Source organism: Electrona antarctica (genome assembly GCF_951216825.1).
Source record: "Electrona antarctica genome assembly, chromosome: 17".
Lineage (NCBI taxonomy): Eukaryota > Metazoa > Chordata > Actinopteri > Myctophiformes > Myctophidae > Electrona > Electrona antarctica.
The window spans coordinates 30,058,245-30,085,378 of NC_136798.1; the positions used below are offsets into that span (position 1 = coordinate 30,058,245).

Sequence of the window (27,134 nt, forward strand, 5' to 3'; positions counted from 1 at the left end):
GCGCAAGCAGAGAGCACTTACTTACTTACTTACTCCTCTTCGTCCCCTATGGGACGAAGCAGAGAGCACACTAGTGTTGAAAAATGATGATGGTAATTACTTATAAGCTTGTTTGACGTCACACTGGAACACGTCATCGTTACGTCACCGTCAACTATACCCTGGCACTGGTACATATATTTAACACGTCATTATGCTCATGTGTCCATATATGTGTACATGTATGTATGTATGTATGTATATTTACTTTTCTGAGTGGTTGGTGGTATAATGTAATCGGCTGGGTCAATTGACACTGAAACGTATCATCATCGTCAACCAATTATACCCTGGCATTGGTACATAATCTAAATCACGATTCACGGAAAACATACCTGCACGGTCAGCTTCCGTATGTCCGTATGACATCATATCACGTGCATTCTAAGGGACATTTGTACATATCTTCATCACGTCATGGGACGTGGGACATATGCTTCGTAGCATGACGAAAACACACCTGTGCGGTCCGCTTGGGGCCAGCATATGACTGTGTGGCCCCAAACATCGCACCTGGCCGAAAACATGACTTGCACGCTCAAGTAATTATTTCAGATAATCACTCATTGTGTTGCATAATTGACAGTTGTTTCCGTGTTGAAAAATGTTCATTCATTTTATAAAAAAAAATTGTTTCCTCTAGTTTTGTCGTTTTGAGCAAATTGTGAATATAAAATCATTAAATATGGCCTATTTTGGCCATAGTACATTATTTGTTTTGATTATTGGAATACATTTATTTGTATATTGAAGTTATTTGGCATACAGTGTATATATATCCCGTGCAGTTTCTGTTTACAATGTCAAAGTCAAATGGAAAAGAAAACATTCAATTGTTAATCGCATTTATTCTGTCGATTACTTTACTTACTACAGATTCATTGAATAAATGAGACGTATGTTGTTGTTGTTGTTGTTTTTCAGCAAATTAACAAATTGATGTGAAAAGGTTATAGTTGAATCTTTATAATTGACAGAATCGATTTTTCTGATTTAAGCACATAAGCCATGTTTTATACTATACTGCTACAGTGACATCTAGTGGCGGTGAAGTGAAACGACCTCCATACTGTTCATACAGGTTCTAACTTTGTTTTCTGTTGTTCAGCTGGCCTACTGTGTTGTCCAGTTCCTGGAGAAGGACCCCACACTCACTGAACCGGTTCGTCTTGTTTGTTCTTCTTAGAAGGCCTATTATTGGTGATGGAATGCATGCAATACAGTGTTGATTTCGTAGACTAAAAACTATGATGAAAAATGTTCGTCTACTACCTTTCTTTTCACTGACAAAAACTAAGCTTTGATGACTAAAACTATGAATAAATATATTGGTAATTTCATAAAAAAAAAAAGAAACTACACTAGTGGAGAAGTAGCCTCGTGGACCCAGGCGTTTTGGTTTCAAAAGAAGACAAAAAAGCCATAATATGATTTGTTTGTTATTTATTATTATGTTCCTCTCTGTTATCTGCAGGTAATCCGTGGACTGTTGAAGTTTTGGCCTAAAACCTGCAGCCAGAAGGAGGTACAGTATTGTCACTATGATATGAAATCTACAATCTGGTACTTATTTTAAATTAATCAAATGTTATTATTGTCTTTATGGTAGAGTAGTTAATACAATATGAAGTTAATCTGTATGGTGGAGTATGTTAATACAATATAAAGTTTATCTGTATAGTAGAGTATGTTAAGTAAGGGATAATATCTGGCTAGGTGGTCATTGTCGGGATATAATTCACCTTCAGGGAGTGTAACCACCTCGGCTTATTACATGGCTAACTAACATAAATTAATACATTGACCCAAAACACAACAAAAAAAGTATTCCATAAGTTCGCGCTGGCTGCGTCTGCAGCTGCAGGACTGTCGGAAAACAAGGAAGTGAGTTGATCAAATAGAATCCATTTTCGGGTCCTGCTTCGTCTATTTCTCGCTCAAATGTTTTCAAAAACATTTTTAAGAGCAATGTTTAGCTGTAAATGACATTGTGTGTCACTAGTGTGTGTTTACATGGCTGTCATGTTGGAAACAGCAGTAAATCAAGCGGGACGCAGCCACGCAGCTGGTGCTCAGAGGGTTTGATTAGGCAGCGGTCATTATCGACACATAATTCACAGCTGAATTAAGCGATTGACCAATCAGAATCAAGCATTCAACCAAGCCATGTAATAATACAATATAAAATACATCTGTATGGTAGAGTATGTTAATTCAATACAACTAGCACATCTGAAGTGCGTGGAGGTGGTCTCTCTACCCTTCCATTGAGACATCTAGACCCTGGTATCGGGTAGTGCACCTACTGGTTGACAGTATCAATAATGTTATTTAAAGTACATGGCGTATCCAATTCGACACTAGACGCGCCGCCATCTTTGTTGTTGTTCGGACATTGTTGCTGTTACCTCTCTCTGTCGGGAGAGGAGATAAAAACAGATAGATTGTAGCGTTAACAGATGTTATTCTTCTCATAATCAATAAGAACACCTGAACAAATGGTATGTGAGGGATATCCCTACCAATGCCTGCCCTTTTCCAATAGAATGCAATAAGCCTATCTCACAGAATTTCCCCGCCCCCCTTAATACGCCCCCTTTCGGGGTTAGTGGTGATAGCGTGACGTCACTCCATAGACGCTACATGTTAACAAAGGTAATTTAAGAAGTCTACAACTTTTGTTTTCTCAAGGTAAGGTTTGTTCTATCTGTTCGAGCTGATTTACCATCTTGTTTGCTTCATAATAATATTGGTCTGTCACATTTTTACATTAGAAAATGTACTTAGATTCTCCAGAGAAAAAAACGTGTAAATGCCCATGTTAAAGTCACCACTATTTACCGGAAGTGGGCGTGGAAAGCGGGCTGTGAGATAGGCTTATTAGAACTTTCCTATGATTACTGTCATCGCTCTGTTGTTATTTTTAGCCAGTTATATTGTGATGGTGAATGGTTTACACCAGTGGTTTTCAAAGTGGGGTTCAGGGACCCTCAGGGTTCGTTGACGGGGTTCCAAATGGACCCGTAAGGGTCTGCAACTCTTGAGAGTGGAACAAATGGACCCGTAAGGGTCTGCAACTCTTGAGAGTGGAACAAATGGACCCGTAAGGGTCTGCAACTCTTGAGAGTGGAACAAATGGACCAACCATTCCATTTGTTCCACTCTCGGGGTAATGACGGGGACCTTGAAATGAAAAAGGTTTGAGAACCACTGGTTTACACCGTCGGTCTCTTGTCCAGGTGATGTATCTGGGGGAAATAGAGGAGATTTTGGACGTCATTGAGCCCACACAGTTCAAGAAAATTGAGGAGCCGTTGTTCAAGCAAATCTCTAGATGCGTGGCCAATCCCCACTTCCAGGTATGCTTGGCACGCACGCACACACACACACACACACACACACACACACACACACTTGCATCTTGTACTGTAAGAGTACAACTATTTTGTCATTGTATATTTATGTGGTGAAATTATGAATGAATCTCAGTTTTCACCTGGGTTGATCTGATGTGTACTCATATTAACCATATGAACCCTAAATTGTCCCTATTCTTAGCATGTCATAAAAGAAAATAGCAGACTATATAGACTTATATACTGGGGCTGGTCGTTATCGCACCCATCATCATTGTATTATATGTCATATGACAAGTGGGTTGGCCAACTCTTCGTAGAGAGCAACATTTATTTTATTTCTTCATAAGGCCTTGTTTGGTAAGCTTCCTTTGTACCTATCCTCGCTTAGTCGCTTTTAGAACCAACGGTTACTGGACATACAACACATTCACACTCACATTAGATATACCATACCACGTGAGAACAGTGAAAAAGGAAAGACTGCTTTCATTCATTTTGCTCCACACAAATGGAACAAACTTCAGAAAAAGAAATAAAGAAAGATTCTGTTACTGTTGCAAAGAGATTTTTGAGGGAAAAGGAGGTGGCCTGGTATAGACCCCTGGGGGACCCCAATCAACAAAGCATACAGGTTTTAAGTGGTTAAAGTTAATAGGTGTTGCTATTATATTTTGACCGCAGTGCCTCTTCTACCCTGCAGGTGGCTGAGCGAGCGCTGTATTTCTGGAACAACGAGTATATTCTCAGCCTGATCGAGGAGAACATCGACAAGGTCCTACCAATTATGTTTGGCAGCCTGTACAGGATCTCCAAAGAACACTGGAATCCGTATGTATTCTGTTCCGGGTGCTTTTCAGTTCAAGCCACAATGATTTGTCAAAAAGCTGTGTCACAACTGAGCTGAAAATTGTTAATCACATGAAGCTCCTAGCGCAACTTAACTATTCTGGGTTTGCCTTCATAGGCAAAGATTCCGCAAACCTACAGTAGGTCGTTCTTACCAGCTTAACTTTGGAGATCAGCTATTTTCAGTGAATAGATGTGGTGCAGGTTGGGAGAAAAAGGAGGGAGCTAAATACAGACCCCTGCCCTGGGGGACACTGTAGTTAGTATAACAAAGTATAGCATTCATTTTTCAAAAGAAAAAAAAATACATCAAGAGATACGAGGTTTCTGCCCGACAGCAAAGGAAAGTGAATGGTGTTTATGTTGTGCAGTCTCATTGACAGGAAGTCACACGGGCAATCATAGCTTGAGAGCTACTGTGGACCATTATGTGGTTGTCAGTCGATCTTCCTGGCAAACCATTGATTTGACTTGTGAATCATGGACTTTCCTGTACTGGCAGCAGCATTGATTTTTAGTTTGTTAAAACCTTTGATTCTGTGAAGAAAAAAATTACGATATTCTTTAATTTAACACTTACAGTGCTTAAGTTTACGATTTTACTAACCTTTGAAGAATCACGACCGCGACCGTAGTTCCATTTCACAAAAATCCTCCACAAAATAGTGTGATGGTTTGTCATAAAAATTTGTCCAAAAATATTCCACAGTCCCAATCAACAACAACAACGGAGAACAGAGCGACATGGATGCCGCCATTACACTCCATAGACTTTGCATTGTCCCTCAATTACCCAGAAGCCCTGAGAAGCCAGGCTCAGGGATTTTTTTTTCCGGTCACATGATCCAAACATGTGACGTATCCTAGAGTGTCTGAGGAAAACCTTGTATGTCTTAAAAGTGATCAAAAACGGTGAATTAAACAAAGAAAACGTAACTCGTGTTTGGGAGGGAAAGAGGTTAGACCGACTGCTGCGGCAGCGTTACTTTATCTCTGAAGCACGTCTCCTTGTAGTCTTTTTCGGTACTATTCCGAATTCAATTCGATTGTGAAGTTTGTCAGAAAAACCTTAGGTTTTAGGGTGTCTTTCATAAAACTGCCTCAGGTTTTAGAAGGCCTTTTCAAAATGGGCCTCAGGTCTAAATGATTTAAAAAGGGTCCCTTGAGTTTGTCGAAGTATGTTGTGTGTGGTGTTGTTGCAGGACCATCGTCGCACTGGTCTACAATGTGCTGAAGACACTGATGGAGATGAACAGCACTCTGTTTGACGAGCTCACCGCCTCTTACAAAGCAGACAGGCAACGGTGAGTCCATGACGACCAGTCGTGCACTAGAGCAGTGCTTCTTAAACCATGGGTTCCCAAAGTGGGGTCCGGGGACCCCTGGGGGTACTTGAGGGAGTTCCAGGGGGTACCTAGCTCAATTAGAGATAGAAACCAAATGGACCCTTATGGGTCTGTAACTCAGAGTGTACAAATGGAACCAAATGGACCCTAATGGGTCCATTTGGTTCCATTTGTACACTCAGAGTACACTCAGAGTTAAATTAACAGTGGTTTTACAATATAAATTGGGGTACCAGATATAGAAATGCCATTAAATCGGGGGTCCGTAGCATAATGCGTGTGAATCTGGGAGTCCATGAAATTAATGTTTCGGAATCGCTGCTATAGAGCCGTAAAAATCCTCCCTTATCGGGGTCACTGGCATAATGTTTTCAAATGGGGGGTCCGTGGCCTAATAAATGTTGATTTGGGGGTCCTTGACACGAAAAAGTTTGGGAACCACTGTCTTAAACCGTTCAATACTAAGGACTCCACATAACTCTGAGTTATTACTCCTAAACTGTTAATCAATCAATCAGATTTATTGTCACTTCCACAATATACACTGGGCATACAGGGGAGCAAAATACCGTTCTCCACGGCTCATGATGCTTCACATTTAAAAACAATAGACACATTAAAAAGAGGCAAAGCCTTTTAAAAAACATTAAAAGGTAAAAGGAGCAGACAACATTAGCAGGAGAAAGTGCTGATGCATTCAAAGTGCATATGTGTAAAGTGCTATTCATCTCTCAGGATGTTGGCCTTGGGGGCAATATGTGGCGAGCATTCAGTGTCCTGATGGTTTGGGGGAAGAAATTACTGTGCAACATTACAAGTGCAGTAATTCAAACCTGTGTGTGTGTGTGTGTGTGTGTTTTTCCTGGTCAGGGAGAAGAAGAAGGAGCAGGAGAGGGAGGAGCTGTGGAGAAAGCTGGAGGAGCTGCGACTGGGCAGCGCTGAGCTGATCCAGAACAACAGCCACGGGCTGCTACAGAACGCCCAGAACAACAACAACAACAACAACAACACCACCACCACCGCCAGTAGCAGCAATCACAGCCACGACCAGGACGGCGGTGAGGCCACCGCGGTCCGCGACAACATCCCCGAGGCCGCAGCGGAACACGACAACCCAGAGGCCGACGCCACCGCCGCGCCTTCCGGCGAGAGCGAACCTCCGTGTGCCAAATGACACAGGACTTGAATTTTTCTATTCCCTAAACACCGCAGTAGAAAAAAAACAAAAACAAAAAAAGAACTGTCCGTAAGCGGACAACGTTTTAGAGCTACAATCCGCAAGGTTTTTCTGTTTTACCTCTCCCGACAGAGAGAGGTACTGTAATTGTAAACGATGTCCGAACTAGTGTCCAATCCGGTTTGTGGCGTCTGCTTCGAAATAACTTTATTGACGTTGTCGACCAGTCGGTGTTCCTAACCCCGACACAAGGGTTATTCATGTCTCAATGGAAGAGTAGGGAGACCACCTCCACCCACTGCAGATGTGCTAGTTCTATTGTGTTAACATACTCTACCATACAGATCGTTTAAAATAAACCGTTTCATTCATTAAAATAAGTCCCGGACTGTAGCTTTAAGGAGGTGGTTAAATACACAAGTTAAACCTCATCAGTATATTAAAAAAAGAATAAACCTATTTAGAGTGACTAAAATGCCGGCAGTTCTTTGGCAGAAAGCATATTTCAACGTAAGTATATATTTTTGGATGTTACCGTACAGCCTGGCTGCAGTATATTGATCTTTTTTTGTTTTGTTTTTGTCTGATCAAAGTTTATCCTTTCACATTTAGTTTCTTAACTGAGAATTGATTCATTTTGTGATATATGAGACGAGGGGAGGGGGGTATAATGACTTGAAATTAATGTTTCTGATTGTCGCTGCACTTAGAGAAACCTATATTGCTATTTTAAAGATGTCTATTTTGTATGTGTTTTTTTTTCTCCTCACTGCTGCCAACACACGGGTGCAAGCAAACCTTTTTGGGGAGAGGGGCGGGGGGGGTTGCAAGCTTTTGGAGGACAGGGCGGGTGGCTGGGACCAGACCGTTTTGATAGACACGCGTCTATTGATGATGTACTGTATATAGGCAGGGGGGTGAGGTATATAAAGGCTGATTCATAATTTGTCTGTTGCCAAACATCCATCACTTGTGAGGCTTGTGAGATTGGCTGTTTTCGGTGAGCGAACGCTGTCGTACATCCGATAAAGCATAAATTAAGCTTGACGGCCCTCTCCCCTTGAACGGGACATTGGAAGCTCTGAATCATGGACGGACAAAGTGGGATTCAGTCATCGTCGAGTGACTGTATCGTACGTTAAAAATAGCCGACCTACAAGCCTGTATGTTGGCTATTATTTACGTGTGACGCCACTGTGCGATGAAGCATTAATAAGGCTTAATTCTTATTAGTGACTCTGGGCAACGCAGGTTAAACTCGGTTGGAAGTCTCCTTTAGAGAATGTCAATATTCATGACATATTTTTCAGCCTTTCGGGTGTTTAGGTTTATTCGATTTCTTCTTTCTTTCTTTTTTTTTATCTGGATGGACACAAAGCTTGACTAGTTTTAACACAAACCATGACCTTGCAGCCATAAGACTTATTTACAGTAAGGTATTGAAATTATCTTAGTTTAGAGAGAAATTAATGACGAAATGGGCACAGATATATTATATAAATATATTATACATTGTATTTTTCCAGGCTGAATAGAATTAATAAAAGCAGACACAAAGAAATGAGCCATATATTTTTTTCCCCGGCCCCCACCCCAAGAGTATTGTCATGGCAAACATTTTTTAAGCGATAATAACAGTAGACGGTGCAGGTGTGAAATTTAAATATGGCTGGATGTGGTGTGTGTGTGTGTGTGTGTGTGTGTGTGTGTGTGTGTGTGTGTGTGTGTGTGTGTGTGTGTGTGTGTGTGTGTGTGTGTGTGTGTGTGTGTGTGTGTGTGTGTGTGTGTGTGTGTGTGTGTGTGTGTGTGTGTGTGTGTGTGTGTGTGTGTGTGTGTGTGTGTGTGTGTGTGTGTGTGTGTGTGTGTGTGGCATCTTGAAGGCAACCATCAGTCAATGTAAGCATGAATGTTATTTGTGATGTCGTCAAGCAAAGATAACCATGGCCTTTGTCTTTACTTGTGCGTTCAGACCTCCAGGTCTTTGTCCGAGGACGTCATAGAGCTGAGCGGATATTTGACTCGTCCATGTCCACAAGTCGTCGCTGTCGGGCAGAAACCTTGTATCCGTATTTCGGCTTTTGAGGTTTCTTTTCCGTAAATTAACGCCCTGCAAAAGTTGTAAAAATAATGACTAGTAAGCTATTTTTTGCCATTTTGGAAGACTTTTTCTTTTTACTGAAATTGAAAGTGGTCCCTCCCTGTGGTCTGTGGGTTTTATAAATATTACCAAGTATTAACAAGAGCTTAACTGAATAATTACTGCATTCCATGGGAACACAGGTTTTTTTTTTTTTTTTTAATTTCCTGAAAAGTAAAAGTTTTTGGACATGACAAGGTTTCCACCTGACAACGTCATATTGATTGGACTGGCCCCACAGCCGTGTTCCCTCTTTAACCACATGAAGACCCTGACTGGCCCCACAGCCGTGTTCCCTCTTTAACCACATGAAGACCCTGACCTATAAGCTTACTTTGCCAGATTGTATTGTAGATCGTATGCTGTATTTTCAGCCTAGAGATGTGGTGTAGAGGGAGAAACGGGAGTATGTATATATATATATATAAGAATAGATATGCTATTTTTTGGGGGGGGGGAAGGGGGGAGCAGGGGGCGGTACCGTATAGACACCTGGGGAACCCCCGGTCGACACAGTATATGGGTTTTAACAACTTATGGCCTATATATTTTGCTGTATGACGTATAGCAAAAACAGCCAATCTACAATCTCATAGCATGTGATGCAGCAACACATTGTGAGTTTGTAGATCAGCTATTGTTGCCATTGTGATTGGAATTATTTTGAATGGTTTTGATAACCCCCCCCAAGATTTTTTTTTTTATATGGACATGCCTAACATAGGGAAGGCCAGGCTTCAAGTGGTTAAACTGGACTGCCCCCCTGTACTTTAGGTCTGCTGTGTGATGATGATGTCTTTCTGTCAGTAGGCTACACACCATTCCAATCTCTGTGACATATATGACTGTGTGGGGAACCTGTGTTTTGTAACGGCAGACCTTTATGTGTAGGCTCTGAAACGCCATCAAATAAAGTCTACCTTACCTTTCTACTCCAAACGTAACATCCAATGTCTTTTTATGTACAGTATGGCTGCGTGTGGACTTGTAGTGTGCTTTGAGTGTCAACAGATGGCGCCAGATGAACGTGCTTCAACTTTCCGGCCACCTGCTACAGCATTGAGTGATAATTGATTGAATACTTCATTACACAGAAAAGTAAACGGCACGAGGTACAGTCAGACATTGGGCTGCCGCTAAAAGGATAACACAAAGGTCCAGCCGTCCAGGGGACTTATTGTTTCCATTGTGGTCCTAGCAGTGGTGCGCAAACATTGTCATGTGAAGGGCCCCTCATTGATACAGTATGTATATCCCCATCTGAAACTGAAATGATTTTGTGTTATGGACGCCCATATGAGAACATGTTTGTTGAATTGATTGATTGAATAGTTTGCAGAAAAAAGCACAGGAAAGTACAGTTCAATACAAGGTCTGCTAAGAGGATTTACATTTTTTCTAAATTATTACAGATTTGTGTAAACGTTTTCTATATTTGTCTAACGTTATTGTTATCCTTTAGACTAGTGATAGACTGGACTTTTTACAGAGGCCAGTTCCGATTGATTGAAAGATGTATTAACAGATTGGATAACAGTAGGCTACATTTCAAGCACTGTTAACTGTCGACGACACCATAAAGCATTAAACTTGTTTACAATAGGGTCCACCATGTTCAATTCATAACATTTCGAGACGTACAAATATACTAGGCCTACTATATATAACAGGAAATCATAGAGGAGGCTTTGGAAAGGGAATGCAGCAACCTAGAAGTGCTCGTTTAGAACGGCTTAAAATAATGGGAGTAGGGATTCGCACAAGTTCATTATGACTGGGGCATTGGGCTTGATTGAATATCTGTTTTCGCCAAGCGACACCATCATACGGCGGACTACGTAGCCTAAATGATTATGTAAGTTAATTGAAGAGGAGAGAAGATGTGATTCGCTGCTGGTGGTGTGTGTAGGTGGTGTGTATAGAGGTAGAAGGTCAAGGATGAAGGAGTCAGTATCTCCAGTCCAGTGCATCTTAGGCTGTGATTATGCCTCTCAACCGGTCCGCTCCACACGAGGACTCTGATCAGCATCATAATCATCACAACCAAACCCTCTCTGTCTACGAGTCCAAACTCGCACCTGGTGCTGATATATGCGTAGGACTAGCCATCCTTTCTGTTGGTGAGTAAAAAAAAAAAAACTTCATGTCTGTCTTTGTTTGTGAATATATTAGGCTAATAATGTGCTTGTGTATTGATGAATACCTATAGCGCCGTTTTTTGTTACACTAGGCATATATATTTCTCATTAATAGCCTATTTAATGTATTTATTTTAACTTGGAAATATACTTTTTTACTGTCTTTATTTATATATTTCCAAATAGCCAAAATAGCCTACTACTGTCTACTGAGTAGTAGGATATTATGGCTACTATAATCTTTAGAAAATAATATAGGCCTACGACCTTTTTGAAGAAAAAGTTAGGTCTGTTTCATGTGTTTCACCCGCGTGCATCTTTCTAGTTTTATAGACTAGCACAAGCTCTATATCTTGGTTCTTTTTAGAGACTGGATAACCATATAGTCCTACATTTTCCACCTATAGTTATCTTGCGCCATTGTTCTGTTTGTATCAACTGTTAACTTAGGCTATTGTTAAATCATGACCGAAATAATTAAACTTAATTAAACCTTTGACACTGATCCATGGAGCCATGTAGACGGTAGACCTATCCTGCTGGCTGCGGCTAAACATTATTTGTGTAGGCTAATGTAGCCGTTGAGTTTAGAAGCCCAGTGGACAGTGGTGTCACATAAATCAATGGAAAGAAAGAAAGAGAAAAAGCTGGAATGTCACACGTTGTTTGATGTGAAGCGTGTACGCTGCAGTTAACAAAACCGCCACTAGATGGCAGAATCGTAGCCTAATTAAAATGTTTTGTTTCCACACCTCCAAAAAAACACCATGGGTAGGGTATGTGCTTTTATTTGGTTAAAATAAGCGTTAATAGCTCTGATAGCTGATAGTAGGTTATGCTATTCATTGTTATAGAGTGTTTGTTTCGTAAGAGGAGGGATATATGTCAGAACCTGTTCTGATGTCTCCCTTTTGACTTTAATATATCCATTCAAATTTCAAACTCTAGACGTGCCTGACCCAAAGTTATTAGTACAGCAAATTAAGGCCTGGCCCTACCTGGGCCCTCATCAAACCCTGTACACTCAAGAGAATGGCCCCACGCCACTACCACCCTTAGATCTATATTTACTGTATGGAGCTCACCTGTTCTGACATTCCATATGTTGATCTGACCTCATCAAACTCTGTAGCCTACACTCAAGACAATCCTCCTTATATGGCCAGTACAGTATTCATTCCATGTTGATCTGATCCCCCATGTCAAAGTGCCAGCGCTTGCCCAGCAGTCTGCCTTCAACGAGGCAGATGCATGCACACGACCTCAGGCGTCATACTGGTTATGTGTGTGTGTGTGTGTGTGTGTGTGTGTGTGTGTGTGTGTGTGTGTGTGTGTGTGTGTGTGTGTGTGTGTGTGTGTGTGTGTGTGTGTGTGTGTGTGTGTGTGTGTGTGTGTGTGTGTGTGTGTGTGTGTGTGTGAGTGAGAGTGATGACTTTTTATAAACCTGTTTATTCTCTGTGAATGAAACAAGTGTTGTGATTGGTCGGAAAAATAATGTATTGCGATGCATCACATTGTGAGCTTGTAGATCTGCTATTTCCAAAAAGACTTGAAAAACTTGAAACAGGACATTCTGCATAATGAGTACTTTTACTTTTGGTATATGTTAAGTACATTTGAATTCCGGACTTTTACTTGCAACAGTTCTTTTGCATTGCAGCGTTGATACTTTTACTTAATTACAACATGCGAGTACTCTTCCCCACCACTGTGCCGCTGATCGTTGGCTTCCTTTTCCCCGTCCTCCTCAGTTGTCCTCTCCCTCAGTTGTCCTTTCCCCGTCCTCCTCAGTTGTCCTCTCCCTCAGTTGTCCTTTACCCGTCGTCCTCAGTTGTCCTCTCCCTCAGTTGTCCTTTCCCCGTCCTCCTCAGTTGTCCTCTCCCTCAGTTGTCCTTTCCCCGTCCTCCTCAGTTGTCCTCTCCCTCAGTTGTCCTTTCCCCGTCCTCCTCAGTTGTCCTCTCCCTCACGTTGTCCTTTCCCCGTCCTCCTCAGTTGTCCTCTCCCTCACGTTGTCCTTTCCCCGTCCTCCTCAGTTGTCCTCTCCCTCACGTTGTCCTTTCCCCGTCCTCCTCAGTTGTCCTCTCCCTCACGTTGTCCTTTCCCCGTCCTCCTCAGTTGTCCTCTCCCTCACGTTGTCCTTTCCCCGTCCTCCTCAGTTGTCCTCTCCCTCACGTTGTCCTTTCCCCGTCCTCCTCAGTTGTCCTCTCCCTCACGTTGTCCTTTCCCCGTCCTCCTCAGTTGTCCTCTCCCTCAGTTGTCCTTTCCCCGTCCTCCTCAGTTGTCCTCTCCCTCAGTTGTCCTCTCCCTCACGTTGTCCTTTCCCCGTCCTCCTCAGTTGTCCTCTCCCCGTCCTCCTCAGTTGTCCTCTCCCTCACGTTGTCCTCTCCCCGTCCTCCTCAGTTGTCCTCTCCCTCACGTTGTCCTCTCCCCGTCCTCCTCAGTTGTCCTCTCCCTCACGTTGTCCTCTCCCCGTCCTCCTCAGTTGTCCTCTCCCTCACGTTGTCCTCTCCCCGTCCTCCTCAGTTGTCCTCTCCCTCACGTTGTCCTTTCCCCGTCCTCCTCAGTTGTCCTCTCCCTCCTCAGTTGTCCTCTCCCTCACGTTGTCCTTTCCCCGTCCTCCTCAGTTGTCCTCTCCCTCACGTTGTCCTTTCCCCGTCCTCCTCAGTTGTCCTCTCCCTCACGTTGTCCTTTCCCCGTCCTCCTCAGTTGTCCTCTCCCTCACGTTGTCCTTTCCCCGTCCTCCTCAGTTGTCCTCTCCCTCACGTTGTCCTTTCCCCGTCCTCCTCAGTTGTCCTCTCCCTCACGTTGTCCTTTCCCCGTCCTCCTCAGTTGTCCTCTCCCTCACGTTGTCCTTTCCCCGTCCTCCTCAGTTGTCCTCTCCCTCACGTTGTCCTTTCCCCGTCCTCCTCAGTTGTCCTCTCCCTCAGTTGTCCTCTCCCTCAGTTGTCCTTTCCCCGTCCTCCTCAGTTGTCCTCTCCCTCAGTTGTCCTCTCCCTCACGTTGTCCTTTCCCCGTCCTCCTCAGTTGTCCTCTCCCCGTCCTCCTCAGTTGTCCTCTCCCTCACGTTGTCCTCTCCCCGTCCTCCTCAGTTGTCCTCTCCCTCACGTTGTCCTCTCCCCGTCCTCCTCAGTTGTCCTCTCCCTCACGTTGTCCTTTCCCCGTCCTCCTCAGTTGTCCTCTCCCCGTCCTCCTCAGTTGTCCTCTCCCTCACGTTGTCCTCTCCCCGTCCTCCTCAGTTGTCCTCTCCCTCACGTTGTCCTCTCCCCGTCCTCCTCAGTTGTCCTCTCCCTCACGTTGTCCTTTCCCCGTCCTCCTCAGTTGTCCTCTCCCTCCTCAGTTGTCCTCTCCCTCACGTTGTCCTTTCCCCGTCCTCCTCAGTTGTCCTCTCCCTCACGTTGTCCTTTCCCCGTCCTCCTCAGTTGTCCTCTCCCTCACGTTGTCCTTTCCCCGTCCTCCTCAGTTGTCCTCTCCCTCCTCAGTTGTCCTCTCCCTCACGTTGTCCTTTCCCCGTCCTCAGTTGTCCTCTCCCTCACGTTGTCCTTTCCCCGTCCTCCTCAGTTGTCCTCTCCCTCACGTTGTCCTTTCCCCGTCCTCCTCAGTTGTCCTCTCCCTCCTCAGTTGTCCTCTCCCCGTCCTCCTCAGTTGTCCTCTCCCTCACGTTGTCCTCTCCCCGTCCTCCTCAGTTGTCCTCTCCCTCACGTTGTCCTTTCCCCGTCCTCCTCAGTTGTCCTCTCCCTCCTCAGTTGTCCTCTCCCTCACGTTGTCCTTTCCCCGTCCTCCTCAGTTGTCCTCTCCCTCACGTTGTCCTTTCCCCGTCCTCCTCAGTTGTCCTCTCCCTCAGTTGTCCTCTCCCTCAGTTGTCCTTTCCCCGTCCTCCTCAGTTGTCCTCTCCCTCAGTTGTCCTCTCCCTCAGTTGTCCTTTCCCCGTCCTCCTCAGTTGTCCTCTCCCTCAGTTGTCCTCTCCCTCACGTTGTCCTTTCCCCGTCCTCCTCAGTTGTCCTCTCCCCGTCCTCCTCAGTTGTCCTCTCCCTCACGTTGTCCTCTCCCCGTCCTCCTCAGTTGTCCTCTCCCTCACGTTGTCCTCTCCCCGTCCTCCTCAGTTGTCCTCTCCCTCACGTTGTCCTCTCCCTGTCCTCCTCAGTTGTCCTCTCCGTCCTCCTCAGTTGTCCTCTCCCTGTCCTCCTCAGTTGTCCTCTCCCTCACGTCCTCTCCCTCCGTCCTCTCAGTTGTCCTCTCCCTCACGTTGTCCTCTCCCCGTCCTCCTCAGTTGTCCTCTCCCTCACGTCCTCTCCCTGTCCTCCTCAGTTGTCCTCTCCCTCACGTCCTCCTCAGTTGTCCTCTCCCTCACGTCCTCTCCCCGTCCTCCTCAGTTGTCCTCTCCCTCAGTTGTCCTCTCCCTGTCCTCAGTTGTCCTCTCCCTCAGTTGTCCTCTCCCTGTCCTCAGTTGTCCTCTCCCTCAGTTGTCCTCTCCCTGTCCTCAGTTGTCCTCTCCCTCAGTTGTCCTCTCCCTGTCCTCAGTTGTCCTCTCCCTCAGTTGTCCTCTCCCTGTCCTCAGTTGTCCTCTCCCTCAGTTGTCCTCTCCCTGTCCTCAGTTGTCCTCTCCCCGTCCTCCTCAGTTGTCCTCTCCCTCAGTTGTCCTCTCCCTGTCCTCTCAGTTGTCCTCTCCCTCACGTTGTCCTCTCCCCGTCCTCCTCAGTTGTCCTCTCCCTCACGTTGTCCTCTCCCTGTCCTCCTCAGTTGTCCTCTCCCTCAGTTGTCCTCTCCCTGTCCTCCTCAGTTGTCCTCTCCCTGTCCTCCTCAGTTGTCCTCTCCCTCAGTTGTCCTCTCCCTGTCCTCAGTTGTCCTCTCCCTGTCCTCCTCAGTTGTCCTCTCCCTCACGTTGTCCTCTCCCCGTCCTCTCAGTTGTCCTCTCCCTCGCGGGCAACGGCCTGGTGCTGCTCATCTCCTACCGCAGGAGGAAGAAGATGGTGGGCTCTGAGCTGCTGTGTGTCAACCTGGCCGTGGTGGACTTCCTCAGCTGCGTGTTCTTCTACCCGCTGTCCATCCTGTCCTCCTTCAACCACGCCTGGCTGGGCCACGGCCCCACCTGCGTCTACTACGGCCTGGGCTGCTTCATCTTCGGCCTGTGCGGCATGTTCACCATCGCCGCCATCAGCGTCACCCGCTACCTGAAGACCTGCTACAGCCTGCTCTACGGTGAGGCGTCCCAGGGGGCTTCTTCTATAGTATATGGACCATATTCACACGGCGGCCATCTTGCCGTTACGTTAATGAAATGCCGCCCTGCTTTTCCCAATGCAAAATGCCAACATGGCCACCGTGTGAATATAGTCTATGGTGAGGGGAGGGGCTTCTTTGGTGAGGGGTGGGGGGCTTTTACCGGAACATGTGTATGATGTGTATTATACCAGAACAGCTTTCTGGTCACGGGAGGGGGGTCTACCGCAGTGGTTCTCACACTTTTTCATGTCAAGGACCCGCAGATTGATTATGTATTTGGCCGCGGACCCCCATCTGAAAATGTTTTGTGCCAGGAACAGTTAATAGAGAAGATTTGCTATTTTCACTATCCCGGGCAAACATCTAATTTCTCTTTTGGGGCTCGAGCTAAAATGGTTGAAAGATGTTACAGAGAGAAAAAAATGGAATGACCTTTTCACCACCATTCTCAGGTACATCTCAATTCAATGCAAAGGTCCCCTCGAGGCTGGTAACCACCCGGTTAAATAGCTAAAAGCTAGTTACGAGACTACAGCCCAGCTAGCCGCGCCTACCTGACTGTCAACGGTACAGCATAGGTAGAGCATGCATGCTTTAAAACTCTCTGTAGGCATGTTTCCATAAAGCCCTGGTTTTGCGCAATAAGGCTCTTGCGAATAAAATCCTGAAGGGAAACGCCTCAAAATGCGAATAAGTCTTTCCAAAAACACTTTTGCACTGAGTCGCAGGGGGTGGATTTTTGGGCTATATCGAAAAAGTGAAATGCACAAATGGGCTATATGGAAGCACTTGGAAAAGAAAAAGATTTCTAATTATAACGCATTGAACTCGCATTATATCGCTTTTGAACAGTTGGAAAAGGAATACGCTATTATTGCTATAATGTCCATAGAGAATGTATCGCCGCCAATTCTAAACTGGTATAAGTTGTCTGGCCATTACATATCTATAGTCTATTCCTAGCAACTGTGATGAAACAACGAATGGCTTTTCCGTTTGCATTGATGAGAGACGTACACTGTACCAGCTGCAATGATGCACTGTGCAATCAATATAAACAACCAATTTATCCCCCGGTAGCCTCTACTGTACATGTGTCCCGAATATTAATGCAAGTTCAAGCCTGTATAAGGATTACTTTTTGTCGCATGATGGTGTCGTGCAGATAACATACGATGTACAAGATGAGACATGCTGTCAGCTTATAGATCAGTTCTGAACTTCTGACACAATGTACAGTGGTAAGAACTAGAAGCGTGTGTGTGTGTGTGTGTGTGTGTGTGTGTGTGTGTGTGTGTGTGTGTGTGTGTGTGTGTGTGTGTGTGTGTGTGTGTGTGTGTGTGTGTGTGTGTGTGTGTGTGTGTGTGTGTGTGTGTGTGTGTGTGTGTGTGTTTATTTCATGAACTTATTTAATACTGTATCCTCCAAGACCTGTACAAGAGGCAGATGTTTAAGAGAGCCTCAGATCACCCACTTAGGTCTGAGTTTGAACTGTTGCCCTCAGGTTGTCGGCTGAGGGTGCCCACCACAAAGACTAATCGGTTCAAACTATCCTTTGTCCCGGCTGCTATTCAGCTGCTGAACAGCAGATAGCACTTTATTCTTGCCTCTCACATATTGCCCACTAATGCACTTTTGCTGACTTTGCTACTATTGAACAGGAAAAATACGCTTTTCTTTTTTCAAATTACTTACTTACTCGCTTTCTATTTTTGAAAATTCTTGATGGAAAAGCACCTAGTGCTACAGCCCCCCACTGACTGCACGAGAATGGACAATCTGTGCTCAAATCACAGAATTCATTTCAGAACAGAAATAGACAGAATGAGAGTGGTCCAAATAACTCAGACCGTTTCTGTTTCTGTTCTTTCTCATACTGGTGGATTTAATAGACAACATAGACAACAAAACAACAATCGACGTCGAAAGCAAAAGGGGATCTCTGAACAACAAAGAATGAAGGTCTAACGATCGAAACACTGAATAAAGAGTAACATTTGTTTGCAAGTTCCTGCCAGTGTGCGGGTCCTATTCTTTGTCATTCAGAGTTCCCCTTTTGATGTTATGCAACCTTTCGAGGTGTGCATCAGCCTTTTCCGTAGGCTTAAAGCATAAATAAACACAGACATAAATAATGGCACATAAAACATAATAAAACATAAACATTGTACAACAAAAGAAAATATAAACAGACTTTGCTGGCTGCACATGTATAACCCAAAGGGAATGAGGATGAGGGAGTCCGCCCAGGAACAGACTGTCTACAGACAGCAACATACAACTGCAATACATCAATAGACTTATAAAGAAGACATGATAGTAGCATAAATATTCACATTTTAGAATAACAAGGAATGTATCTTGTCACGTCCCCGTCACACTCAAACAAACGCTCGGTCAGTGAGCGGAAGTTCAACACACACTTGCTCTGTCCCACTGACACCTTGCCATATGGCGTTCCGGCATAAATGACCAAATTTGCACTTTCGGTACCTCAAGTTCATGGGCAAACCAAGTTCAATGCAAATTATATTTAGGGCAAAATAAGAAAATAAATAATAACCAAAAGTACTATATTAGGGGTAGCCATAAGCCCTATTTCAGAAATAGAGGCTATGCACGTGACATCATCATCGTATGTCTTTATATATGTTTCTCTGTTAAAGCACTTTGTGACTGGTTCTTAAAAGGTGCTATACAAATAAAGCTTTATTATTATTATTATCATCATACCCGGAAGTTACTGTATGCAGGAACGCCTACTGAGTGGCAAAAACAGTACTTTCTGGCCTTGACAGCCCATACATCCAAACAGAAAAGTCCTATCTGATTGCAGACAGTGGCCTTGTGGTTAGAGTGTCCGCCCTGGAACTGGGAGGTCGGTGGTTCGATCCCCGGCCGGGTCTTACGAAAGACCCGGGACCCAATGCCTCCCTGCTTGGCACTCGGCATCAATTGGTTGAATTGGGGGTCAAATCAACTAATGATTCCCCAGCGTGGCGCACACTGCGGCTCACCGCTCCAAGAGATGGGTCAAATGCGGAGAACAAATTTCACTGCGTGTGACTAATCGTACGACTTTGACTTTGATTAAACAGCGTTAAACTCCTGGTTCAAACATAGGAAGAAAACTGGCAAAGGAGATGATGTCATCTTTACATAACCCGCTATGTGAGAGGCTTTGTGCACAGCAGGAGGAGGCGGGTGAAAGGTTATTCGTGCCCTCAGACTTCAGAGTCAGACCAGTGGTTCTCAACATGGGGTCCAGCCTCCAGGGACCACCAGGGGTCCAAATGGATCCCTTAAGCTCTCAGACTTACATCCTATCCGTCTAAGGCTCCACTCCCGCTGCGTCCACTGTGAGCTCGGCTGTGACTCTAGCTAGCTGCCACCATGGCCACCTCTGCTGGCCTCCACATCTCTTGTACCCTCTGCGAAGAGCACTGCACATGCACTGGCACCAATGATTAGCTCCACCGGCCTGCCTGTGTCGGAAACCAGGTCTGCCGGGAACTCCATAATCATCAGTAGCTGTTGGTTCGACCTCTGTGGCTTTTATGACCCCCTGGGCTGTGACATACCTCGCCGTTCCTCTGCACCAGCGGCTCTCCTCTCCCTCACCACTCACTGGGTTGTGACATACCTCGCCGTTCCTCTGCACCAGCGGCTCTCCTCTCCCTCACCACTCACTGGGCTGTGACATACCTCGCCGTTCCTCTGCACCAGCGGCTCTCCTCTCCCTCACCACTCACTGGGCTGTGACATACCTCGCCGTTCCTCTGCACCAGCGGCTCTCCTCTCCCTCACCACTCACTGGGCTGTGTCGTCTAAAGAGATGTTGTAATGGGCTATCCAACTGCACAATAACCTATCCCCTTTCTGCATTTCATGAAAAAAGAATGTAGGATTCCATTGTGAAAATAGCCGGTCGACAAGCTCACAACATGGGGACAGGTTTTGAGCTTGTAGATGAGCTATTTTTGGGGTCCCGGGGAGATATCTAATTCCTCTTTTCGGTCACGGGCTAAAAAGGTTGGGAACCTGCTCTAAATGGCACCCTAACCCCCGTAACACTGCTTTTAATCTGAACTGTGAACATGTCGTGATTCTATGTTGATCTCTCTGCACATATGTGCCCCTATCAGAATTGTCGTATCATCCGGCTGTTTGTCATGTGTTGGTTTGTGGCTGTCTATATGCACTGTATCCACTATGACATTTTTACTCGAGCACATTTTGAATTCCGGACTTTTCCTCGTAACAGATGGAGTGCCTCTGCGTTGCAATATTAATATACTTTTACTTCAGTAAAACAATTGTGAGAATACTTTTTCCACCACTGCATCCATCCATTGTGTACGTACTGTACGTTGTTTATCCGTATACCCTCTGCTTTGCAGCCGTGCGGCTGGAGGGCACCAACTTCCGGCTGGTGTGTGCCGGCACCTGGGCGGTGGCGGCCGTGTGGTCGTGCTTCCCGCTGCTGGGCTGGGGCGCGTACGTCCCTGAGCCGTACGGCCTGTCGTGCACCGTGGCCTGGCGTGCCTACCACGCCTCGGTCAAGGACGCGGTGTACGTGGTGTGCTCGTTCGCCTGCTTCACGGCGGTGCCCATGCTCCTCATCGTCGCGTCCCAGTGGCACATCCTGCGCACCATCTACCGCTTCTCCCACGCTCTCTCCGCCCGTGGCATCCACAACAACCTGCGGCACGCCGAGAAACGCCTCTCCATGGTGAGCTGAAAGCTGAGCAGTGTTTACGGGAAGTTTTGATTTAGTTTAGACATTTTAAAATGTTGAACTGTAATTTTGATTAGATTAGATTAGAGCTTCTTGCATGTCCTTTTTATAAATGATTGTTTTCATTATCGGGCGGCTGTGGTTCAGGAGGTAGAGCAGGTCGTCCAATGATCTGTGGGTCGGCGGTTCGAAACCTCCGGCTCTCCTGTCTACATGTCGAAGTGTCCTTGGGCAAGACACTGAACCCCACATTGCCTCCAATGAGTCAGTCGGTGACTCACATGGTAGCTCGCCACCATTCATAATAATAATAATAATAATAATAATAAAATGTATTTGTATAGCACCTTTCATGACATGAAATGCAGCTCAAAGTGCTTTACAGAGCAATAATTGTACAGCAGGAGGAGGTGTGTGAATGTGGGGGCGCTGGCGTCGACTGTTAGCCAGAGACTATAATTATCAATCATGTCTTATATGTTAGCCTCTCTGAATGAACCAGGTGAACCCTCTTCTCCCAGCACATTGACTTTTTTTTTTACATTCGAATTGCAGCGGTTTTGAAATGCGGAGAACAAATTTCACTGCGGTAACATGTGTGACTAATCGTTTGACTTTGATTAAACAGCGTTAAACTCCTGGTTCAAACATAGGAAGAAAACTGGCAAAGGAGATGATGTCATCTTTACATAACCCGCTATGTGAGAGGCTTTGTGCACAGCAGGAGGAGGCGGGTGAAAGGTTATTCGTTCCCTCAGACTTCAGAGTCAGACCAGTGGTTCTCAACATGGGGTCCAGCCTCCAGGGACCACCAGGGGTCCAAATGGATCCCTTAAGCTCTCAGACTTACATCCTATCCGTCTAAGGCTCCACTCCCGCTGCGTCCACTGCGAGCTCGTCTGTGACTCTAGCTAGCTGCCACCATGGCCACCTCTGCTGGCCTCCACATCTCTTGTACCCTCTGCGAAGAGCACTGCACATGCACTGGCACCAATGATTAGCTCCACCGGCCTGCCTGTGTCGGAAACCAGGTCTGAACCCAAGGGGCCAGTGAAGCTATTCAACGTTGAAGCTCTGGGCCCTAGTGGTAGGAGGAGGGACTACAGGCGGACCCGTGTATTCATGACCGGGAAACCCTGTGCAGCTGGGCTTTAACATTGAGCACTCGGTTGCACTTCCGCATTTGACCACCAAAATGTGGTGGTCAAATGCGGAAGTAGACGTTCTGAGACGGTACTTCCGGCAGTCTTCCGGGTGCTTCAAAACGCCACTCGGGGCGACTGTGGCTCAAGAGGTAGAGCAGGTCGTCCAATGATCCATGGGTCGGCGGTTCGAATCCCGGCTCCTCCTGGCTACATGTCGAAGTGTCCTTGGGCAAGACACTGAACCCCAAATTGCTCCCGATGTGCTGGTTGGTACCTTGCATGGCTTCCGCCGCAATCGGTGTATGAATGTGTGTGTGAATGGGTGAATGTAATGCACAATCTATGTAAAGCGCCTTGGATAAAGGCGCTATATAAATGCACCATTTACCATTTACCATTTACCACTGAGCAACTTCCACTGACATGAATAGCTGGGGGGGGCGGAGCTTCGCGCCAGTTCAGTCTCTATCCTTTTATATACTCTATGTCTGAACCCCACATTGCCTCCAATGAGTCAGTCGGTGACTCACGTGGTAGCTCGCCACCATTGGTGTGTGAATGTGGGAAGTGAGGGCACTGGCGTCGACTGTTTGACAGAGACTATAATTATCAATCATGTCTGAATGAACCAGGTGAACCCTCTTCTCCCAGCACATTGACTTTTTATTTTTTATTTTTACTTTCGAATTGCAGCGGTTTTGAAGGAGAGTAGGGATTCACATTACTTTACTGCTGTAACGGCTGTTGCCAGGACTTTCCACATTTTTGTGGCCTAGGATCGTAAATTAATTTAACCCCTTGTTTGAGCCGAATCTGCGCTGCAAGTGATTTGTGGAACTCCCTCTGGTGTTGTGATTGTGGACGCCGTTGACGTTTAGGAAGTAGCTTGACAGGTACATGCCATTTGTGGTCTAACTTGAAACTAAAATGAACAAATCATAACAAATCATTTTAGTGGAGTAAAAAGTGCAATTTGAGATGTAGTGGAGTGAACTATAAAGTATTGAAAAATGTAAATACAAAATTGTACTTAAAGATGGAGTGCCGTGATTCCCCCCCTAAAATAAGATTATGATCAGGTACTATGATTATTGGAGAAAAAAAGTGTTAAAATTATGTGTATGTGGCGATACCCACCAGTTCCTTAAGTATACCTGGTTTTCACCATAGCACCACCCAGCTGAACTGAAGCCTCGCCCACAGCTGTTTTTGTGTATGATAATGGGGAGGGATTAGGGGAGCGGTTAGGGTTATGATGTCACAAAATGTGGTGTATTTCAATTGGGCCTTTTGACTCAAATAAAAGGCTTGCAAAAAATACCAAAAATACACAGGGAAGACATATTTCAATATTCTAACCACACCTAAGGGGGCTATTTAGAGTAATGTTAACTCCATAGACACATACACAACAGTAAAAGTACAAAAATCGTGGCACTTCATCTTTAAGTACGGCACTTAATACTAAATATACTATACGTAGCTACATTCAACCTCTGGTTGTACCCTACGACAAAAGTGTAAAAGAGAATACTGCGTCCGTGTTGTTTCTCTGCTTCTCCAGATGTTCTTCTTCATCAGCCTGGGCTTCGTGGTGGCCTGGGCGCCCTACACCGTGGTCTCCTTGATGTCCATCTTCCAGGAGGACGACAATGACGGGAGCATGAGCCCCGGGGTCTTCGTCCTCCCGGCGCTCTTTGCCAAGAGCTCCCACGTCTACAACCCGCTCATCTACTTCTACTTCAACAGGACCTTCCAGCAGGAGCTGCGCTGCATTCTCCGCTCGCTGTGTCCCGGCGTGCTGGGCAACCGTGTGGGCGCCCGCTCCAGCGCGCCCCACCAGGCCCCCCAGCCCTCACCCCACCGTGTGGGCGCCCGCTCCAGCGCGCTCCACCAGGCCCCCCACCCCATCCAGATAGAGCTCCAGGAGCGCCGTCCCTCCGGCCGTGGCACCGACCTGCCACAGAATAATAAGAGCCGCAGCAGCAGCAGCAGCAGGGTCAAGCGTCTGGCGGGCAGTTATAATAAGAGCCGGAGCAGCAGCAGCAGCAGGGCCAAGCGTCTGGCGGGCAGTTACGTCCCCGGCGACGCCGTTGTCTACCAGTGCTGGGGCTCCAAGCTGAAGGTCATGCCGTCCTCCGTGAGCCACCAAGCTGTCAGAGAGTTCCTGCCCGTCTCTATGTGACACGTGACATGTGACAAAAAGGAGTAATCTATACCTTCTTGTCGCGTCTGCTGAATTCATTTTCCGGGTAAAGAACGAAGTTTGGAGCTTTGCCCTTACTGAGGCGGTCACTGCCCCTGTGCATCATGGGTCTACGCTGGGTTTCTGCAGACTGCTGAACTGGATACAGCCAGTGCAGAGCTGTACCACAGCGTAGTGCTTTTCAACATACAGTAGGAGGCCTTTCTATGTTTCACCAGTTTCAATTGAAATGGGCCTCCACCCTCGGGGGGGCCTCCGAACTACGACTGACCGCCAGGCGTCAGTCAACCCACCGTCACCCTTGGCCCTGTCACTCTCGCTCACTCACTGCCTTGGTCTCTTGCACGATGTTAGGTTACACCTATTTCCTTTTAATAACCTGGGTAAAATGTGCATTTGGAGGTACACAACAGGGAGACACTTTATTGTGAAGGGACGACAATAAGGAGGAGAGGTGGTGGTGTTGCTGCGTACTTGTTGAGAGTGACGTCTGCGCTCTATATTGAACATTCAAAAAACTATTTGTAAGGGGCACGGTGGCACAGTTGGTAGTGCTGTCGCCTCACAGCTAGAAGGTCCTGGGTTCGATTCCCGCTCGGGGCGCTGTGGGTGCTGGCGGCGTGTTTCCTCCTCCGCGTCATCAGTGCCCATACCCGAAGCGGGGTTGGCGAAAGGGCCTTTCTGTGCGGAGTTTGCATGTTCTCCCCGTGTCCCCTATGGTAGGTACCCTCACAAAAACATGCAGTAATCCTGGTCTCTAAACAAACTGCCTCCCCCTTGGCCAGCCGGGGCGCCTGATGGAGGGGAAAGGAACTGGTTGGAATAACGTGTTCCTTCCACGTGCTACGTCCAACCAGGGAAACTCCCCCCTGTCACGTGTAAAGGAGCAACTTGGACACTCAGGCAGGAAGGAAGCATGAGTTCAAGTCCGTTGCTCTCCCCATGTCCCCCATATATGGGGACTAGGTTGGCGGAGGGTGTGTAGAGAGCCCAGGATCACATTAGATAATTGGCACAGGGGTGAAAAAATGGGTTACAAAATCGAGGGATAAAAAAAAAAAAAAACTATTTGTATCAATACACCTGTATCAACAGAATAATTACGGTATGTCATGAGTATATATGGGGTCCTCATATTTGGTCTTGAAACGGGCCTCCAGATTCCTAAGGCAGCTCCTGCTTTTCAAAGTGTGGGTGATGACCCGCTGGGGCGACCAGAGAGGCCAATTGGAAAGGAGAGGAAAATTAAATGATTTTAATAGAAAAATCACTGAAAAATATATTACCCTATATCACATTTAACACCATTGCTGGAGATCTTCGGCAATAGGCCTATCTCACAGCATTTCCCCGCCCCCTTTTTACGCCCCCTTTTGTTGATAGTGGTGTTATTTTTTTTGCGGTCCATAGGCTTCCATGTTAAAAGAGGTATTTTCACAAGCCACAAACTACCGTTTTGTAAAGGTAAGGTTTATTCTACTTATTTGAGTTGTTATACCATTGTGTTTTCTTCATATTATTATCGGTCTTTGACATTTTAACATTAGGAAATGTACTTAGATTCTCCAGAGAAAAAAAGTGGTAATGCCTAATGTTAAACGACACCACTATCTACCGGAAGTGGGCGTGGAAAGGGGGCTGTGAGATAGGCCTATTAATAAATACTGCGCCATTGCTGGAGATCTTCGGCAATTGGTCTTTTATAGTATGATTTACATACATTTTAATTTTAACTGATTGTATCTACATTTTGTTAAATAAGGTTTCTCAGTGTTGTTTCTCATTCAGTCTTTTTGACTTTTTTTGCCATATATGTCCATATATGGAGCGTGTCTTGAGTGTACAGGGTTTGATGAGGTCAGATCAACATATGGAATGTCAGAACAGGTCAACTCCATATATGGAGATCTAAGGGTGGCAGCGGGGGCAGTGTCTTGAGTGTACATCAGGGTTTGATGAGGGCCCAGGTAGGGTCGGGCCTTCATTTTCGGGCCTGTTGAGAACTCTAGATTTCGCCAGCTGCCGGGCACGGCTGCACTAATAACTTTAGGGCAGGCCCGTCTAGAGTTTAAATGGACAGGTATCAGTCAAGAGGGAGACATCGAAGTGGAAGGATCAACACATGGAATGTCAGAACAGGACATATATCCATATACTAATATTGATGACATCTGGGATCTCCATATATGGGCTTAATTGCAACAGCAGGGATCTCCATTCCTGATGATGTCACGAGACGTGGGCACCATATATGGGGCTTTTCCCATGTATGGGGATTTTGAGTGACGGGAAATGCACAATTCCATAGTTAACTGCGACCTTCGGTCGCAATCAGAGGTTGACGTCAAACCAACGTTGGGTTAAGACAACTGAAGCCTTACATCTGAATGCATTTCCTATTAGTCATACACTTTCATAATTGATCCTGACCCAGAGCAGATTTACATGATTTTTTGAGTGGTGTAAACCACTCCTACGACTGGCTTTGTTAGTCTGTCTGTCTGTGCTCAAAAAATGAGCATGGTTGCTACGGTCACCCAGTTCACCCGTGTGTGATTTCATTACGTCAGACATTACGTCAGACCACAGCTGATCAGGCTATATAAGACCTTACACCACTCAGTTCACACGGGTGTGATTTTATTCAGTACATGGGATAAATGTCCGCTTATACACAATGTTTTGTGAAATGTTTATATCAAGTTCAGAACACATTTTCAAGGCTTAGACCTATTCCGGCCTCTGACATGCCAACTGATCTATATGAAGACAGGTCAGAGTGT

General features: G+C 45.8%; 2 protein-coding genes across 2 annotated transcripts in view; both read left to right on the top strand.

Annotated features, from left to right (window-relative positions):
- The window catches only part of ppp2r5a (protein phosphatase 2, regulatory subunit B', alpha isoform), a 94,229-nt gene extending 84,386 nt beyond the window's left edge, over window positions 1-9,843 (top strand). The window contains exons 8-13 of the mRNA XM_079527037.1: window positions 1,148-1,201; window positions 1,514-1,564; window positions 3,279-3,398; window positions 4,099-4,226; window positions 5,447-5,548; window positions 6,461-9,843. Of these exons, the coding sequence (XP_079383163.1) occupies window positions 1,148-1,201; window positions 1,514-1,564; window positions 3,279-3,398; window positions 4,099-4,226; window positions 5,447-5,548; window positions 6,461-6,764 (759 nt within the window). The 3' untranslated portion in view covers window positions 6,765-9,843. The remainder of the gene's footprint in view (window positions 1-1,147; window positions 1,202-1,513; window positions 1,565-3,278; window positions 3,399-4,098; window positions 4,227-5,446; window positions 5,549-6,460) is intronic.
- Window positions 9,844-10,888: 1,045 nt separating this feature from the next.
- On the top strand, window positions 10,889-24,330 carry opn8c (opsin 8, group member c; the record flags this gene model as incomplete). The annotated part of the gene is made up of 4 exons (XM_079526372.1): window positions 10,889-11,024; window positions 15,945-16,238; window positions 20,663-20,994; window positions 23,710-24,330. The coding sequence occupies 4 exons, from the start codon at window positions 10,889-10,891 to the stop codon at window positions 24,328-24,330; spliced, it is 1,383 nt and encodes a 460-aa protein (XP_079382498.1).
- Window positions 24,331-27,134: the final 2,804 nt, after the last annotated feature.